General features: G+C 40.5%; 1 protein-coding gene across 2 annotated transcripts in view; it reads right to left on the reverse strand.

Moving 5' to 3' along the window:
• Positions 1 to 20036, reverse strand: part of Unc5c (unc-5 netrin receptor C) — a 336174-nt gene that overhangs the window by 8336 nt on the left and 307802 nt on the right. For both annotated transcript variants that reach the window (XM_028760465.1, XM_028760464.1), the window contains 4 exons: positions 19176 to 19344; positions 16683 to 16916; positions 3508 to 3657; positions 2279 to 2443 (listed from right to left, as the gene is read on the reverse strand). In XM_028760465.1, coding sequence (XP_028616298.1) covers positions 2279 to 2443; positions 3508 to 3657; positions 16683 to 16916; positions 19176 to 19344 — 718 coding nt within the window. The remainder of the gene's footprint in view (positions 1 to 2278; positions 2444 to 3507; positions 3658 to 16682; positions 16917 to 19175; positions 19345 to 20036) is intronic.

Here is a 20036-nt window from a genome sequence, read left to right on the forward strand (position 1 = left end):
CCTGCGATAGGCAAAGGTTCTATTCCAGGCTCTAGAGGCCCTGAGTTGTGTGATTTTATAAATGACTGCTTGCTGGTGAGTGACCTTCATTAGTAGGTCACTAGTGGTAAAAGGAAAACACAATGTATTCTAAACAAGACAGATAATTCTCTGGGGATATGACATTGAAATTAGAATGCCTTAGACTCTGTTAGCTTGCCTTGTGAGCAGTGCTCAGAAGCAAAGTAACCACAAATGAAGCCTTTTCTCTATTTATACCAACTTATGAATCATACTGGGCTACTTCTCAGTTTCTGATGAGGACTTGGGTCACTAGACTCCCCAGAGCCCATTGATCTTCTGTCTGGGGCCTCACATCCCTCCAGCATCAGCATCAGTACCAGAAACCTCCTCCCTGTTCCAAAATCTGCATTCAAAGGATAACCACAATGATGGAACCCAGAAGTACAAGCAGTAGAGTGCTCCAGTAGAGTGCTGCAAAGTTTTTCCTAGTCTGGTCATTTCTTCCATCCTGAGTTTCACGTGCTTGTCTGTCACACATGGGCAAATGCCTGCCGCGTGACTACAGGGATGGCCTCTGAGCTGACTGCCAAGTTGCAAAAGCAATAATCTTTTCTCTGTGTTGGCACCAGAAAGGAGTCCTTAAGTTGTGATCACACTTTGCAAAACTGCCCTTTCTGTGTGAGGAGCTAGCAGCCTTCCCTGGTGGGGGAGAACTCAGAGCAGCTCTCATTTCTTTGTGGCTACATCTGATCCACCTTTTCAGGGAGCAGCAAATGTTCACGCTGAACAGAAAGCACGCATCAAAGGGCCAGACTCCTCGCCCCCCTCCAAAATTCCACAGCCTTTGTTGTCACAGGAGCTGGGTGGTTATTGAACTTTGCAGACCTGCTGGGCCAGGAAAGTGAAAACACCCTCCGAAGCCAGCAGGGGTGGTGCTCTGTGCCTGGGAGATAGGACTGTGCATCCAAAGGCCCGGCGGTTGCCATGGCACCCTGACACAGAGATCATTCCTTATGAATGTCACTGAGGTCTGTGACTAAAGTTGTTTATGAGTCAAAAGTCTCATGAAACTACAGGAGGAGAGGATGGCTGCACCTCACAGGCTGTGGGAAAGAAGACTGGAGCTTCAATGAGCTCACACACCCCCACCCCACCTCTGCCTTCTTTGCTAAGGATGATCATCTTTAAATAGGACATGTGGCACAAGACAGGCCAAACAGACTGACATTGCAGTCATCTCCAAGCAGAAGGAAAAAAAAAAAAAAAACATGTTTTAAATCACACTCCGCTGGCTGTAGTAGTGTTCATGGGCTTTGACGCTCACACAGCAGCATGGAGCTGGGCTCCAAGGGGCCTCAAGGGGCAGCTTTCTGAGCAAATGGCTTATTCATCCTCCTTTGTTCCTCCAACATGAAGGCTTACCGCTTTTCAAACCATAGTCCTTGCATCCAAAGAGGACAGAGAAGGTCATGGGTACCTCCTATTTCCTTACAGAGAGGTTTGAAATAACAGCAACTATTGTTACTGCTGGAATATGAATGTATAAAAATGCCCAGCTGCATGTGTGAAAATCTTAGCGGACAAAGGCAAAAACTGACTGCTATGGAGAGTATGGATTAAAACGGACCACTATAGAGAGTATGGATTTTCTTCTATTTCTGGAGTACCTCCCCAACTCTGGTGTAAAATACATCTTCTCTGATATTTGGAGGTTAGAGAAAGAAAGGAGACCTAAAAGCTTCTCCTTTCAATATGGGAGCAAAGAGGGGGTAACAAGCAGCCCTCTTTTCCTTCATTCCACTCAGTAGCACATGACTACAACAAAATGACAGAAGTTGAAAGCTAGGCAGATGAAGGATGCTGGTGGAAAGTTCCACGTGTATGCTACTAAAACCTTGCACTTGAAGTCCAGATCTCAATTGTGTTTCTCTTGTAGTGTGTTAAAACATGGTCTCACTATGTGGCTATGGCTGGCCTACAACTCACAACTTAGGCTAAGCTAGCCTTGGATTTGAAGCAATTCTCAGGAGTGTTGGGGATTACCAGGATTTACTGTCATGTCTTGTTCTCAGATCTCTTTTTATAAGTTACAGTATGAGTCTTGAATGGATGGCATAAGAAAACTTAGTTTTGAAAAAAACAGTTCCTCTCCCTGTTGCATTAAGCACACAGGAACAGCTTGGGTAGTCTTCCATGTTACTTACACAGGGAAAGCTTTGCCCACCCCTAACCATTCTTTCCCAGGATCCTGGAGAGGATCCTAAGAGTATCTTACCTCTGACACAGTACAGTTAAGCTGGAAGATCTGCCCTTCTCCTTCAACCTGCCGCACACAGAGTTTGCAAACCAGCTCCACTGTGTTTAGGCTGAGTCTTTCCAGAGTGAAGGTGCAGTGGAGGTTTCTTTGAGAGCCACTCCAGATATGGTAAAATGGAATTTCCTGGAAGACATGGGATGGTAACCATAAACAAGAGATACTGGGTGTGTTGATCAAACAGTAGAACTTTTCAGGTTTTCACCTCATCCAACTTCATGACTGCTCTCTGCCCAAAGATAGCCTCACCTCTCCTCACATAAGAAAACGGATGCAGAGAGGTTAAAGAACAGCTGATATCGAAAAGGGAGGAAGTTGATTAGTTGAGTCTGGAACCCATGGAATCAACTCTAGAAACCACACCTAACCAGAGTATCTCACGTTGAAAAACTACCATTGTTGAAGAGGTGATTAAAAAGCTTAGAAAGATCCTAAAATAAATCTTCCACACTCTATCATTTCTCACTTAAAAAAAAATCCCTAGTGTGATGTATTAGAGAAGGGCAGAGCTAGCCCCAGGATGTTGTGATGTCCCACAACTTTTCACGCCTTTACCTTTGCCTAGGGCAGTGGTAGCTAAAAGTAACTCGTGTTGGAAATCAGTCCTCACAGAACAGTCCTTAGCCTGAGAGGCATAAAACCTGTACCAGATAACTCACTCCTCACTGTCGAAATTACTGTACAGTGTCAATCCTATACACTTGTGGTAATTAAGCCAAAGAAAGGATTCATGAATGAATATGGTGTTTAGTTTGAGGTTCTGGTGCCAAATCCAGAACCGGTGAATGACAGGGCCATTCACTGATGTACCATGTAAGCCACCAAACTTTGGTTCCTGCAAAGTGCAGGGGTGTTGCTAGCTAGCAAGATGGAAAACCAATGAATGTCAGATGAGATAGCAGTGCCCCATCTCCTCCCTTGGATGCACTTGAAGCTGTTCGTGTTAATACAGTGAATGCTGAAAACTAACTTACTAAAATAACAGTACAGTTACTTTAAGAAGAATATTTTAAAAACTATTCCTTTAAGTATGTTTATTTGATATTTTTCAAAACCCTGGCCCATACTGTTTTGAAGAAATGAGTGTTGGGATGGGAAACAATGGCAATGTCTCCAAGAAAAGAGATATCCATGACCATAAAATCTTAATTATCCATCTCCCAGTAGTTAGTGTCTCTTGGTAGCCTTACCTGATACTTAGCCAGCAATTTGCTCTTCCAGAGGGAATGGGCGATGTCATGAATTGACAGGCGCAGGTTGTGGATGCTGCCTTTAAAATGAAGAGCCTTGGGTTCTTCTAGGAGTTGGCCTCCCATTTGCCTCTCCAGTTGTAGAACTTCCTACAATGACATATCCCAAAGGAAGGTATATTATTGATAGAACTGCCTAATTTCCATCAGACTTCTCATCAAGTAAATTAAGTTTCATCACCATGTCTGTTAGATAGACTACTGTACTTCAATAATGCCATGAATACTACTGCCTGCGGGTCTGAGACCTTGAGTATGAAATCCTGACCATTGTCTTAAGCCACATTGGCAAGTAGCCTGTGTAGGTTACATCATACCACATGTGTGAAAAGTCAGCAGTTTGCTTTTTGTAGTTGGCAAGAAAAGAGACTGACATTGAGAATGGGAAGAGACAGGAATACAAGGGAAATGTTAATAGGAATAGAGATAAACTGATAAGAAAGCAGATTTTCCTTGAAATTTGGTAAAACTGACCAACAACCAACAACAACCGAAAATGTGGATTATTTTAGACACTTAGTTCAGTCATTTATGATTTAGTTAATATACAGAAATGTATAAAGTACCTAAATCATAGTTACTAAGACTGTGTGTGTGTGTGTGTGTGTGTGTACATGCACAAAGGAAAATCTTAAGTGACATTCATTTGATATCCACATTTGTTCAGAGATAGGGTTTCTCAGTAGCCTGGATCTCTTCAAATAGGCTAGGCAGGGGACCTCCGAGGTTGACTCTTCTGTTTCCCTGGTATTGAGATTACAAGCATGTGCTATCATACTCAACAATTTTTGTAGCATAGGTTCTTTGATTGCATGGCCAGAACATTATCTAAAGAGCTCAAAGGAGGATATATATCCTATTAGAGAAAAACCTTTGCATAGAGATAATGAAGACTGAAAACAATATTTTCTGAACCAAACACCTACCTAGATTAGAGTTTTAAAAAGCCTGCCCCATCTCTCAAAAATTCTAGGTGAAGAAACCCCACTCCAGTCTTCATTTACAGCATAAAGATGTTACAGGAAGACAAAGTCTATATTCACATCCATTTCTCAAGCTGCTTAATGGGACTTAATGAAGCATTTCCAACTACAGCTGAAATTATCCAAACAGTAGCTTTCTATAAGTTATTAATATCAATGCATGAAATGAACCTCCCTTGTACTTCTCTCATGCTACCAAAGTTTTAATGATTAAAATATTGTGAAATTTATGACCTCTTAAAAGTGGGGATTCTGGAAAATGACCATAATTGTAAATAAGATAAAGCAAAATATGGTTGTCTTTGGTGGTGATATTTCTCCTAACAATAGGAAATTAAAGAATACAGACATCCATTCAGAATGCTATCTGCGTGCACTGAAAAATCATCCAAGGTATGAAATACAGAAGGACCACAGGGGACAAGTTGGGTCTATGTTGCAAGATACCCAGAGAAGCCACACTCTGGCCATCTAGTCACTACTGAGCTCAATATCATCATGGATAAAATGCAAACAGCTCTGTGAAACTGCTGCTTCCTGGGTTCTCAGCTGCCATCACCAACTGCTGAAAGGCACTTTGAGGCATAGAAAATACTAGGATAATGGGGAACATAGTCTCAGATAGGGAATCCTCTAATTAGTGTCTAATGGAAATCATGAGGCAAGATCCCTCTGGTACAGATGAGTGTGTGGTCCAGATGTCTGATAGTATTGACCTGCTCTCCTCCATGGCTGCCGATGAGTAGCTATTACTTGTGACAGGAGCTGAGCAGCCAGCTACCCACCCTGACACAGAATCCTTGTCACTATGCCCTAGGTCTGCTGTGCTTACCTCAGCAAACTCCCAGAGTCCCCAGTAGGACCTACAGATCTAGCCAGCCCACTATCACACATAGCCACCCTCCTCTGCACACCCCATTCACTGACAAGAATCTTCTGTCAGCCTGTGGAACAGGGAAGAGATGTGAGGGTTAATTGCAGTTGCTTCTGCTATAGCAGGAACACATAATGAGCTTATGTTGATCATGTTCGGTGTCTAGTTAGCATAATAGAGAAAGCTGATGTTCCCAGTGAACCTGGCACCTGACAAATTCTAAAGCTAAAATGATGTTTGTTTATAAGCCATTAGAAGAAAAGAAACATAATTAGAAATCTTTGAGATTACAGTCATGCCAATCAATCAGTTCTAGCTTCTTTCCAGTATGCCCTAATTACCTCATCAAGACATCTAAAGAGCAATCGATAATAATTATCTGATTACTATAGATCTTCATTACATCCAAATTATCTCCCTGGGATGTCTGAAAGAAGATGCATTGTATTCTGGGAGGTAATTGTACCCAACAATGTAGAATACACACCCCATCCCTACAGTCAACATAGAATGCCAGAAGACAGCTCCTTATCATCATCTGTTTTCTTGCCAGGATGGACAACCTAACAAAATCTTAGCTGCCTGTTGGCCATGACCTTGATCGCAAGAAATTTTGAAAGCTAAGTCTGGGTTGGAGACAGTCCAAGACTAAGGCTAAGTATTCAATTTCTCAGAAGTCATGCTAGGGTGTTTTCTCTCATGAAGAGTGGGCTTAGAGCAGCTTGGGGAGCTCCTTTCAAAGAGAGAAAACAAACAACAAAGTAGCACTTAGTAGCAGTGGGGGCAGAGAATTCTCTCTCTCTCTCTCTCTCTCTCTCTCTCTCTCTCTCTCTCTCTCTTTCTCTCTCTCTCTCTCATCATTTCTCCATCAATCAGGAAGCCCATAATCAGCTGCTGTGCAGAGCTAGAACATGACCTCTTGACCATTTATAAGTAAAACAATAGGATGTATTATCTACCAATAAATACCTGATTGTGAATTTTATTTTAATTTATTCCCAAATTGTAAACCCATATTAGCACATTAATATATCAATGTCATATTAAAGAAAACAAATGTATAAGCTGAGATTAATGAATGCAGAAGTACTAATGTTGTCTTGTGTTAGCCAATGGGGCACTGGGCTTGAGGTGTGTCAACTTGGTCTCTGTCTTAAAGATGGCTGGTATAAGCAGCTGTTCTCACAACAATATCTGAGTGAGGAGTTAAAAAAGGAATATAACTCAAATTTAACATAGATTTTTTCTGAAAAATAGTTGCTAGTGCTACTACAATTAAGATATTCAATGTGACAAAAAAAAAGACCATGATTTACAGGAGACAAGAACCTAACTACTGGCAAGATATGGTGGCATACACTTTTAATCCAGCACTCTTGGGGGGCAGAGGCAAATGGATCTTTGTGAGTTCAAGGCCAGCCTAGTCTACATAGAAAGTTACAGAACAGCTAGAGCTACATATTCAGATGCTGTTTCAAAAAAATAAGATAAAAACACAAAACAACAACAATAACAACAAACAACCAAAGCACTAAAGATACTCAAGCACAGATAAATTATTTCAATGAGTAAGTAGAACTCCTTGGTAATAAAAATCATGTAAATCTACCTGTGAGACAAAATGACAGTCATGTTCACCTGTAAGTTTTATGTCAGAAGAGGTGTCAACCCACAGGACATGCTTCTCAGGCTGTTTTCAGTGCTAGTGCTCAGTGGTCTAATCTGAGATATGCTACGGCAATTTCAACTTAAAAATACACTGTGACTTGTACACAGCACACTTGTCTTTCTGGAATCTTCCTCCATGAAATCATGTTAGTTAATATATGCAATATGAATACAATGATGAAGTAACAATAACTGACATACTCATCAATGAAACATGACTTTACAGATAAATTCTTTCCTTTCATGGTCTTCTTGGAAACAGTCACTCAGTGTCATTGAGATATGTGTCAGGAAGTATGTGGCTTAGCCCACTGCTTCAGTTCTGCATGGTATAGAGACCATGTGAACCTATAACCAGGCTGAAAGGAGATCCACTCTAAAACAGTGTTTTGACAGAATGTTTTTGAGTCACAAAGGTTAGGTTATTTCATATGCCTTAATGGAGAATAAGAACCAAAGGTCAAAAGATTTAGGAAGATTTAGCAAAATACCGTGACCTTGGAAATAAATGTCATAATAAACATCAGGATCATCTAGGTTGTTTGTGCTTAGAAATATAAAGGTCACCTTCCTTTGTTGAGGTTGTCTTTCTTATTGGCAACCAGACTCACTTCTAATAGTTAGTGTCCTGTGTGAACCTACAGATTGCTCTGATAAACTGTCTCTGACTCCTGTTTTACTTTGAAAAGTATCTCAAAAATGACATAAGAGTGATTGACACCAGATCTCTATCTCATTTCTTCATGGGAGCACACGTACATGAATCCTAGAGTAATGTCACCAAGAACTTTCCCTTGGATCTGAGAAGCTACTTGCTGTGGCATCTGCTTCCAACAGAGAGCTGAATGAGGGCTGAATTGATTCTAGAAGCCTAGGAAAGACTGCAGCAAAGGCAGCAACATGGAATTCCACCATAGAAACAAGCAGCTTGCACAATTACCAATTAAACCAAGTCACTATCCATGCCAAGCCATTAGCCTGGGCCACTTAAGAGGTGTCATAAATTTAAACTCTTTTAAAGGCCTATGAGGAAAAATAAAACAGCTCTGGTCTGTTCTTGGGGCTCTCACAGGCTCTCAGAGAGTAAGATATGTCCACATTGGGTCCAGCAGAGAAAGGTCAATGGAGGTATACCTGAGAACCTATGACTCTTATGTTCTCTCTGTACCACCAGAAATTCTCATTTTTCAAGACTGTCCAGCCACGTGGGATTTGCAACTTCTTCCCTCCCTGCCCCTTTTCTCGTAATGGTCCTTCCACCCATGGGCACACTTCCCACTAGAGAAGTCTCACAATTAGGATACCTGTTAAATTTCAGTTTCTTATCACTAAAGATCACTAAATCACTGATAACTTATCACTGGTCACTAGCAAGGGTAGGGAGGAGACAAACCCACCTTTTTGTTTTGATTGTCTACTTGGAACTGTCTCTGTACTTAAAAGAGACTATTTCTATGTTCTATTTCTAACAGAAACAGAAATAGGAATGGGCTCCATCTACTTCTACTAAGGAGCTGGATCAGCAATAACAAGTCCACTGGTGGATATAAGGAGCTACTGTAGAGAAATCATTGAGCCCCAAAGATATTGAATGAAGGCCATAGAAGCCAGCCCTCCTCCTCCAGAAGTTTGGGCTTGCCTTAGCTTATGGGGCTAGGACCTTCCCTTTTCTCTGTCCTTGGTGCTGACCCAGTCCACGGCCATGCTAGGGTATCATCTTCACAGAACTCTATTAGGTGAGAACACTTAGCACATATTCAGTACACCAAGCACATGAAGCCTCAGACCAGCCCCCAGTGATTGTGTTGACTGTCTGCACTAAATCTGCCTTCAGATTCAGAGAAACCTGCCCTGGTTTTGTCTAGTCTTTATTCCTATGTTGAAACATGCCCTGGTCATTTGGGAATGAGAAGTTTCTTTCTACTACTGTGGTTATTTCCACAGCCCCTGTCACAGCAGTGTGCCTGCACTCTGCTAAAGCAGAGGCCAAAAAGAGCAGCAGTCCCTCTCTCCTGTTCCCTGCCAGCTTTCCAGCAGGCAGCTCTCAGCCCTGTGCCTGCTGTCCCCGCCTCTGGCCTTCAGGCCTCTGGCTGCTGAGATGGGCAATGGGGAATAGCTGACAGTCAGCCAGCCTCTTCCACCTGCTCAGGTCAATGTCACCTCATGCTGCTACTTTCCTTTCCTGTGTTCGCACTGGGATGCTCTGCCCTCCCCCTAAGTCTGTCTGCCTGCCTTCATTCTTAATAATAATAAGGCTAGACGCCAGTGACCATGTGCAAACATTCCCCGTCAAAGTCCCTTCGTTTCCAGGGCTCTGCCTGCTGTTCCAGCAGCTGCTGGTGCCACAGATGCTTGGGCTGAGCTGCCACTTTTAGCCTGCCTGGTCAAGGAAGTTTGTGATCCTCTCAAAGCACTGTGCCAAGGGTCCCATTCAACAGAAAGCCCATGTCACTTGTCTCCCCTGTGTATTCTTGTAATGTAAGCAAGGATGTCTCACATAGTATCATGGAACAGGCACTTTCAGATCCCTCTAATACATCTGAGTTCATGTTGAACTTCTCTTTACCCTTTAACATGTTATTACTCAAATTCCATGAGCAATTACCAAAACTTGAGGTAATTATCTTCACAGAACTCTATTAGGTGAGAACACTTAGCACATATTCAGTACACCAAGCACATGAAGCCTCAGACCAGCCCCCAGTGATTGTGTTGACTGTCTGCACTAAATCTGCCTTCAGATTCAGAGAAACCTGCCCTGGTTTTGTCTAGTCTTTATTCCTATGTTAAAACACACCCAAAATTACCAAACTTACTGTCTTGTGCTATTTAGGCCATCAGCCCAAACCAAACATTAATATGTGCACTTAAGGAACATGAGGGCAGCCTTCTCTTCTGGAGACTTGCAGGGAGGGAATTTACTTTCTATTTCTCTCTTGGCTTTTTTAACCTGCTTTCCTTTTCATGATTCCTTCTTCAGTCTTCATATCCAACAATGAAACATCTCCCCCATCTCCCTTTCATCCTTATACACCTTATAACACCTACTGACCACAGGTAAGAGAAGTTCCCTACACTGTAAAACACTTGGTATTATTTTATATCTGCTCTGTCAAGTGGGGAACAAGGTCATATTTGTGAAGATCTTTTGCTGTGGAGGATATTCATACATTTACATATTCAGAACAGCAGCTTGTAGGTATTCTCTGATGAGTATTATTATGGTTAGCACAACTTTTCCTTTCCTATGACCCCTATAAAAGTCAATTCATCAAGTAGGTCATTTGCACAATATATGATAGGACTAAGTCCACATCTCATGAGAAGATGACAATGAGAAGATAAATTCTGAGGCACTATACAGATTGCTATGACAACATCTGACCCACTAGACTGCCACCAAAGAAGAAACATCCTAAAGATAGACCACAGATAGATTAAACATCTTTGTTGATTTGCCATCTTTCAAGTACCATAATAGTCCCAGTGCCCATGTAGGAAAGTTAATAGGATCTAGTCCTTATTTTGTGCCAAATTCCTTGAGGTTGTTCTTGAATCTTTCAGGGGTCCTGGAGGTAGGCACAATCATTGGAACCTGTAGCATATTTTCTTGGTTTTATCTGATATATGTATAATATGCATGGATAGATTAATGTCAGAAGCCAGGATCTTGACAGTTTAACAGACAAGTTAGTTTTGAGGTCACCTGCTGCTTGCCATGAAGCAGTAGCAGATGGACAACAGTGGAGTTGACAACAGGTGGCAGGATGAAAATGAAACCTCTACCCCTTTATTACGTTGCCTAGCAAGCTCAGCTTAGGAGGGCATCACACCATTGTCAACTGAGCATCATCAAAACCATTTTGTTTTCCTTACTTTTCAGTGTTTTAGTCCTCTATTTTGTATCTCTCTTTTACAGAGTTACTGTTTCCTCCTGGAAATATTAAGGTATTTGAGAATTAGATTAATCTAAATGAGAGTTTTCTCTGTATCCAGAGACTCCAAAGAGAAAACCAGAATGTGGTAAGGTATATAATTTAGTCTTGATCACAAATACATCTTTTAGAAACTCAATGAACATCATGCATACAGAATAAATACAAATAGCTCCTTTTAAGTTTTAGATCCCAGCATTTACTGAGGGTCTTTATTATGAAGAGGAGTGGCTAATAATGGAGCAGCACTACTTATTTCTACATAGATATATTTTTCTCTCTTGGAGTTTTAAGACTTATTCTAAATATAGCCTTGTTCTCTATTAATTTCTAGTCTATTTATATTAGGATTTAAGGCCTTACAAATAATGAAAAGAAAACATCATTTTTATTATTTTAATCACCCAAGGAGGAGGATAAAAATAGAAACTCAGTGATACTCCAAACTCTATCTTTTCAATATACTTGACCTCTCTATTTGAGTTTATTCTAGACTATTCTCACAGTTTCCAGCATCTTTATCTGCCTGTGTGAACTCAACCTCAGCTTTGCTCCCACTGGTCCTTCATGCATGTGCACAGGAAGAAAGGATCCTGAAAAGTATATAAAAGATGCCTGCTGTCTTCTGTCGGCCTTGACTTTTACCCCAGCAGTCACTGCTGGCATTCTGATTCTACATCAGTGGTTCCAAATTGCTAAGTGAAGCTTTTAAGTTTCAGGTGACCATTTTTGCTCCAGGGCTTAACAAAACTCAGGAAAATTGTTACAAAAGCTGCCAAACTCAAAGAAGTAGGCAGAAAGATGAAAGGACGTATTTGGTCTCCTTGAGCCTGACTGAAAGGGATCCTCCTTTTCTTTATCTATCCATACCCATAAAAATATAACTAGATTTTAAAAAGATTCTTAATATACACAGAATTGATTTTAATAAGTAAAAATTTACAGTCCTGGTATATTCAGGCAACCATCTTTTCTAATAACTCACAAGGACTAAGTAATTGTATTCATTGAAAATGAGTACTCTGCTGGACCCCAACCATAGTCCCATGTCTTTGTTTTTCCACAATCCAGAAAGACTCCCTACATCTAGCTGCAACTTTATGAGAAGGTCAAGTCCTTGGAGACACAACACTGGGCTACAAGTGTTAGTGGCAAGGAGTTAGCTTTAAGCATAAAGCAGGAAGAAGATCTCCTTCCTCCCAGGGCCCAGATTTAGAGAAAAGAGACTACATCAAAGACAAGGAGACATAAAGGACCAATCTTATAGAGTATCCATGGAAAGGGGAGATCACTGCTAGGCATTCAGATGACTATGATATGACCAGGACATGGGGGATAAGGAAGAAGTTCTAAACCAAACAACTGCTGTGTGAAATACAATGCATTAGGAAGAGATCAATAAAAGGACAAGAACTGCTCAGATTAGTCATCTTGGGATTGTAATGAGTCTAATAGGAAATGAGCCTGAATGAAAAGAGAGAATGTGTTAATTTGTGTGCATCATTGGAGATGGGAATCAGTATAGCTTGCTACAGCTCAATGGGAGAATATGTTTGAGATGAGTCCTCTCTGGAGACGGATAAACAGAAACGAGGATTTTTGGAACAAGAGACTAGGGAAGGTTGGGGAAGCTGCTTCTAAAAGCAAGTGTCAACTTGGTTGTGACAGAGATGGATGCTCATGGGATTTTAGTCTTATACTAGGAGGCATGTTCAGATTGGAGATCCTGACAAAGAAGAAATTACTGCTGAGACTAGAATATGAACATGTCTACTTGCATGGGTGAGTGACGTGAGGTGGAAGAAGACTAAAAACACATATACCGAGAATGGTCAATCTGGAGGTAACATTAAATTTGAGGGAACATTTGGAGTAAAACAAGTAAAAAGAAAGACCACAAAACAGTCCCTGCTGGGGCTGGTAGAAGCAGTGGTCTACATTTAAGGAAATATAGTGGGTTATGAGGAGCATGAGAAAAATGCAACCCACAAGTGGAGAGATGTCCCAGAACAGGTATGGAGTGTGAGAATGAGTAGAGTTTTCTCTCTCAGCTTTGTTGTAAACTAAGACAATGGGGCTTCCCTAGGGGTACTAGAAGAAATGAAGAGCTGTCTGAAAGGTCTAGTAGTGGCTAAGATGATTAAGTGAAGAAATGGGGGAATGGATAACTCGAGAATGCAAGCTATTTGTCCATAATGGACTCACACAAAGATGTACAAACATGTTTAAGATACTAGCTCTTAAGTGACTGTAAAATATGCAGAAAGCATTGTTTTATAACTCCAAGTCCCAGCCAATGTCGAATAGAGTCTTTGTAGAAGGATCCTGAAACAAATCTCTGAAACCCACGTAGATTTTGTACATATAAGACAATAAAGAAGTATTAAATAAGAATTACTGAGAAAGGAAATGACAGGAAAGGGAAAGGAAGGACTAGGAAGGGGGATGGATGGAGCTTGGAAGTGTGAGGACTACAAGATGAGCATGGAGATGCCAGACTAGCAATGAGAAACAGCAGGAAGTCTCCCAAGAAGGTATGCTTTTGGTACTGGGGGGCCCTTTTGAGCTAATGAGTCTCCAGGTTCCTATTCAAGTATTGGTAAGGTAGTACAGACATGGCTGAACTGTCTCTTCAGAATGTTGAGTAGATCATTTACTTATTACCAGAATTTTGGTATCCCTGCATCATTAACGGGCCAAGAGGTGCAAGAATACCTCATCCATTATTCATGTTTCTTTTCAACTAAGTGCTGGGTCCCTAGATGCTGAGAGTTTATAAATGTCTGTCTGGAAAGCACTGACCATGATACAAACTGCCTGTGGGCTGCTTTCACGGCCGAGAGCAATTCATTGGACTTCTTTTGCATTGACCATTTCTATCACTGCTCTATAATTAACATACTCAAATGTGTTTTCTTTTAAAAAAGTATAACATTTTTGCATAAATTACTTGTTTGTCTCTTGGGAAGGCAGGTTAGGAGATCCGGAGTATTGCTGTATCAGAATAAAAGTTATATGTATGAAACATTTCAGATACCATCAATGTCTTTGTCTGTGTGCTTCTTGCAATAAATTTTCATGGAATTGTTCAGAAGATTCACTTTAATCAGACCCCATGGCTTTCCAACAATTACAGTTTTTTTTTTCCAGGAAGAATTTAAATCTAGCATGATTTGTATTCTGACAGTGCCTTAGGAGTGTTACACATATCAGCAAGGAGGAAAAAAGAAACAACTGGCAGCCTTATATGGGCCAAATTCAGATCACTCACTTCCATATCAGGAAACCCAACAAGCTCAATCATTAAGAACATATGCAGTGACCAACAACATCCCTTCCTCTCCCTGGAAACCTTGATGGCCACACCCACCATGAGAACTGCACAGTTGCCTATGGCTGCTCATTTCTCCCTTGCCACAGTCTTTGTGGTGGCTTCCCAGGATCCCTGAGCTGTAACCTCCAGATTTCACAATTCAAAGTCATTCTCTGGTTAGAAACTGCAGAAAGAAATACCCTGCCAGTCAGAAATGTTCTTCCTTTGGATTTCTTGACTGTTTTCATTCTTATTTCCCTCCCCTGGTACTCTAATTTCCTGTGGCTGGCCAGCCTTCCTGCTCCCATACCATGGCAACCTCTCCTTAGTTCACATCTGACTTTCTGTTCAAGTTAGTTCCATAGACCAACTGTAGTTAACTGGCCACCCTCGAGGCTTGCTTTCTCTATGCCATTGCTATGTTACCTAGAGCAACTTAAACTTTGCTGATCTTTGGAGTCCTCATCTGTTAAGTAGAATAATGATACTTTTGTGTGCTATTGTAAAGATTGAATGAGTTAATAATAATTATGTAGAATTTTGACTGGTAGATAGAAGCACTCAGTAATAATTGTTATTTTCATTAGTCTACCCTTCTCTTTGGAGATTTTTCCTTCTAAGAGCAGTGGACAAATATCACCATGATATCACTGATGCCTGTATGTACGCATTGGGATCTGTTGTCTGTTCAGAAAATCAACCTCATATATGATTGTTTGAAAAGTGTATGCTATTTTTAGAACTGTTGCATCACATAATAGTTCTACATATTTATAGATATAAAATTGTCCTTTGGATATCTTTCGAGGCCAGGTTTATATGCCTAACTCAGTAGTCCATAAGTAAAATTACTATTGCCAACAAATGTTTTTCTCACCTAAATTAATAGTTGATAATCCTCATCCACAGGGTGAGAGTTTTAAGAGACTAGATTTTTGGAAGATAATTAGATGATGAGAGTAAGGCTATTCTGAATGAGATAGATGTCATTATAAAGGGACCTCCACACCTTCCTGACCATCTCTACCTTGTGAAGACTCAGCAAGACACTGGCTATCTGAAACCTGGAAGAAGTCCTTAGTGGAGTCCAACCCCACTGAAACCCTCACACTGGGCTTCCAGCCTCCACCATGATAAAGAATAAATGTCCACATTTAGGTCTCCTCTCGCATGGTATTCATCATAGTACCCTGACTTGACAAATTCACAGAGCAACTCACCCTAGATTTGCCATTGTTAGAGACAGAAGTTTGATCTTCCAGACACTACTTGAGTGAGTCACCATGCTGCTTGCTCAGGACCTTGTATCCCTGTTTCCTTCTCTTTCCTCTGGTATTATCACAGCTCTGCCACATCTTTTTATTAACTTGAATCTGTCCACTGAGTCATGGGTCTAATGTGTATTACCAATCATGCCTAGCTTCTGTTTAAACTGTTGTAGACTCCACATACTGTCTCTGATAACTAAGGTCCATCTTATGCAAAGATGCTATTATCCTCAGCTTACTGGTATAATACATCGTATAAAGGCATCAATTACTGTTCACTTTTCTGTGTCTTCGTCCTTTCCATATATATAGGCATCTACTATCTTTTTTCCTATCAATGGTGCTTAAAACCTTACCTTCCATTATAACAAGACTCAAATGTTAGTTCTTGTTCAGATTTTCTTAAAATACTATGTAGCTTCTCTTCCCGAACTCTCAGAGAATGTTGAATCTCAGCTGTGGCATTCATCATGTTCTGGCTTATCTCCTCAACCCTGGCTCACTTCCTTTATTCCTCCTTCTAGATCATAACTTCTTCAAAGGCACTTATTATATCCCTTGAAGCTTCAAATGGGATAAAACGAATGGCAATAATCACACCAGGAATTAAGCTCATTTATTCTGCAAAGCAGCAGCCTGTTGTCAAATGCTAACCCTCTCCCTCACAGCCCTCGTAAAAAGAATGGGAAAGCATATAAATGAAGTAGCACACAAGAGGAACATACAGTGTGAGCAATTACGCCAATTTCTTTTATAGGAAGAACACAGCTGAGATAAACATGGAAGCAGATTATTTACCATCCACGGGCTTCGTTGCCAAATTCTTCTACATTTTTCATTAAAAGAGCTCAAGTAAGGTAAACAAAAGTAGCCCTTGGGAGGAATTAGCACAGAGAAAACAGCTTATTTATCAGCATGGCCTCTGAGATACATCTATTTGCGTAACTGCTTCCTCTGGGACGTAATGCATGTGTTTGCACACCTGCTCAGAGCCACTACCAAGTGTGTAAGATCACTCCAAACCTTAGCTTCCAGGTAAGGGTGAAGAGGGTTGGTTGAGTGGGAAACACTTACCTTCAGGGCATCCTGTGTGTCATCCAGGCAGTAGACTCTGATGCTGTACTCCAGGGACGAGCAGCAGAGGGGCCCAAAGATGGCCAGTTTCAGACGCTTGGCAGCTGCTTTGGTGGTGGACTGCCCAACCAGGGCATAGGTGCTGAGGTTCTCTGTGAGGATATGGCAAGCCTCTGCATCCAGCTGAATGTAACAGGGGGTTGTAAAGTTTTCCTCTCCAACTACCACAACATCCTGGGAATGATCGAGAAGGGAACATGGTTATGCTAACAAGGACATGTGCCAGCCACCATGGATGGTGGTGGAAAAACCTGGTCCTGTGTTCTAGTTCATTTTTCACAAACTTTGTGGTACCTGTTTTCATTCTCTAGTATCAGCTCTTTCTATTGCTGTCTATACACTGATGCAGTTATTGACATAAGTATCCTGGAATTTATAAAAAAGCCAAAAGATAATAATAAATTATCCCTTTTAGTATACTTGAGATCATTAACTGCTTTCTGAGGATTTGGCATTTTAATCCTCCAATGTCTTATTTCTTCGAAAAGTATAAATTGTTAAGGTACCACCATAGCCTATCAACCTTTCGCCCAAGAACACATATTTAAAAATAATTAGTGGAATTAAGACATTATATTGTATCACTGTACTTTCTCTTCCAATTTCTCAGAACAATATACTTTCCCCTAAACAATCTCAGCTCTCAGAATCTCCACAAGGTGAGCTGTAGCAAGGACATACTGCCTTTTACATATGGCTATGCTATTTTCCTTATGCAATTCATTAAACATTTCATTATTTTAGACATAAAAATATTTAGTATGAAATAAGTGGAAGTGATGATTTTTGTAAAATGACAGTTGCTAATTCAATCACATTTTGATTTATTGCCATATAACTAAATGGCCTAACTTATATACTAACAAAGAGGGAGGTCATTCAGCCACGAGTCAACATTCCACAGGCTTCCAGGAGGCAGGGTGGAAGGTGATAAGACATACTGGACACCTAGACCGGGCTAATAAAGCATGAGGTTGGGTTAAGAGTCCAGTCCTCCCTGAGGTCAGCCAACAACATGGCAGGCACAAGGCCAGCAGAGTCATGGTTTACTGTAGACAAGTACACATTATGAATTTTATGTAGTCTTTCAACTTGGATTGAGAAAGAAAGATGTGTGGGAGATAAAACACATGCATGAACACCACTCAGTCTCTGAATTAGATCATTTTGTTTCCACAGAGCAAGAGTCATTTTTCCAATGCTTTCTACCAGGTGAATCCAACTCATGGTGACTGCCAACTACTCAAAAATGTTAATGAATGAAAATTAATCTCCAGGTCTAGATAAAGATACGAATGTAGTAGGTGATAGCTCACTACTACTTCAGGTGATAGTTTATTGGTTAGGTCTTATGACATCATCTGACATATAATGAGCCATATTTTAACAAAGTCAATGAAATCATAGTTTGACGTGAGTATAAAGGAATCTTATACTGGTAATAAAAGCAGCTCAGGACCTCTAAGGTTATTCTAGGCTTCATGACAATGGAGACAGAAGAACCTGAGGGGATATTGTTCAGGAAGTCTATGACTGACAGTGGATACCATGGCTCAAACCTGTCATTCAAGGGTTTACATGAGAATGTTCCTTCTATTCTATTTTCTTGGACTCTTGAGTTCACCCCTATGTCATTGATATCATCATTTAGCCCCAGAAATGGAAAGGGCACTTAGCAGAGTACCTCGCAAACACTTAAGATAGAGCTTTAGATATTTTTGTTGGTGGATATATATATATATATATATATATATATATATATATATATATATATATGACATTAAAGATAAGCCTGTATAAATCTTTTTAAAGACTACAGTTAAAGTATAACCCCAAACTCAATCGTAGACTTGAGGTACTCTGATAAGGAATAATTCCTTCATGTAGCCAATGTTCGTAGAAAGGAAAAATCTAGTTAATCCTAGAATATTGTGCTTTGATGCTAAGTCAGTTTTCTTAAAATATTATAGCTTTAAACTTTCCATGTGGATCTTTGTAATTTCTTTGGTTAAAAATACCATAAGTGATTATATTGTAACTTCACATTTTGCATATGTAATTTTTATACATATATATTTATACTGTCATATACATATGTATTTGATAAAGATATTCTTGAGAGACAGATGCTAAGTGAAAACTTCTGATGAAAGTTCTGATGATCCCTCCTTTGCTCCTCTCCTAGCATGGTGTGCCCATACTCCTAACAGTGGGTCCTTGGACTTCTGAGTATCCTTTACTCTGTGAGCTGATTTTGAACATCCCCTTTCTGGTGCCATCAGTAAGAAGATAAGGAAATAGTTACTGGTCTTCTGGCTCTCATTTTGAGTGTGAGCTAAAAAAGCTGCTTTGCTTCAAAAAATAAAGGTCTCCCCTACTTGTATCAATGATGGACAAATGGTACCATGTTTCTCCTACAGACATTCAACTCACCTCCCACTGTCCCTGCACTGCCTGGTTTTTGAGCTGGATCTTCCAGTCCTCGGTGTTGGGGTCTGCACAGTGATGCAGAGTTAGGATGACAGGGCGGGTCAACAGAGCTCCAGGAGGCCCACAGCTCACCACAGGGGTCAGTAGTGTCTGAGACTCTTCCATGGGGGGCCTGCATGGAGAGCAGAGGACCATACCTATGACATTTCCATAGTATGAATGCACTATGTCGTCACTGAGATCTAGAGTTGGATAAACAGTTCAAATTACTTCCTCATGATACTTGAGCATGGTGGATGTTGGATGATGAGACAGAAATAAATGGAAACCATGTTCTGTATAGACAGGCTTTCATCTTGTAAGACAGGAGGTTTTTCTGACAGTGGAACATTTGCCAGCATCTCTTTGATCCCCATCCTCAGATACAGGGCTGCCTTGGGTAACTTCCTCTGAATTCATGCTCTGATACTTTCAGGATGGAATGAGAAAGAATAGAAGTCTTATGATGTTACATAACCAGCTTTTCTGATAACTCTCACCACTGGTCTCACAGTGTTTTAATACTTTTGCGTTTTCAGGGCCTAACTTGAAAAATACTTCAAAAATCTCACTTCAGAACGAGGACACCCTAGAGCTAAACTTAGTTGAAGTGACTTTCAGGCTTAATTCAGGCAAGTATAGCAGATTCATTCTTTCATATGTGAGCAGAAAGAATATAGAATGGCATTTCTGTAGCAAGTTAAAATGAGAACACATCACTTATGTATTTCACACACAAAAAATCTGGCCATAAGGGACTCAAAGATGCAAATTAACCTCTTTCTTTCTTTCTTTCTTTCTTTCTTTCTTTCTTTCTTTCTTTCT

The sequence above is a fragment of the Grammomys surdaster genome, unplaced genomic scaffold (genome assembly GCF_004785775.1).
Source record: "Grammomys surdaster isolate TR1022 unplaced genomic scaffold, NIH_TR_1.0 126531, whole genome shotgun sequence".
NCBI classification, from domain to species: Eukaryota; Metazoa; Chordata; class Mammalia; order Rodentia; family Muridae; genus Grammomys; species Grammomys surdaster.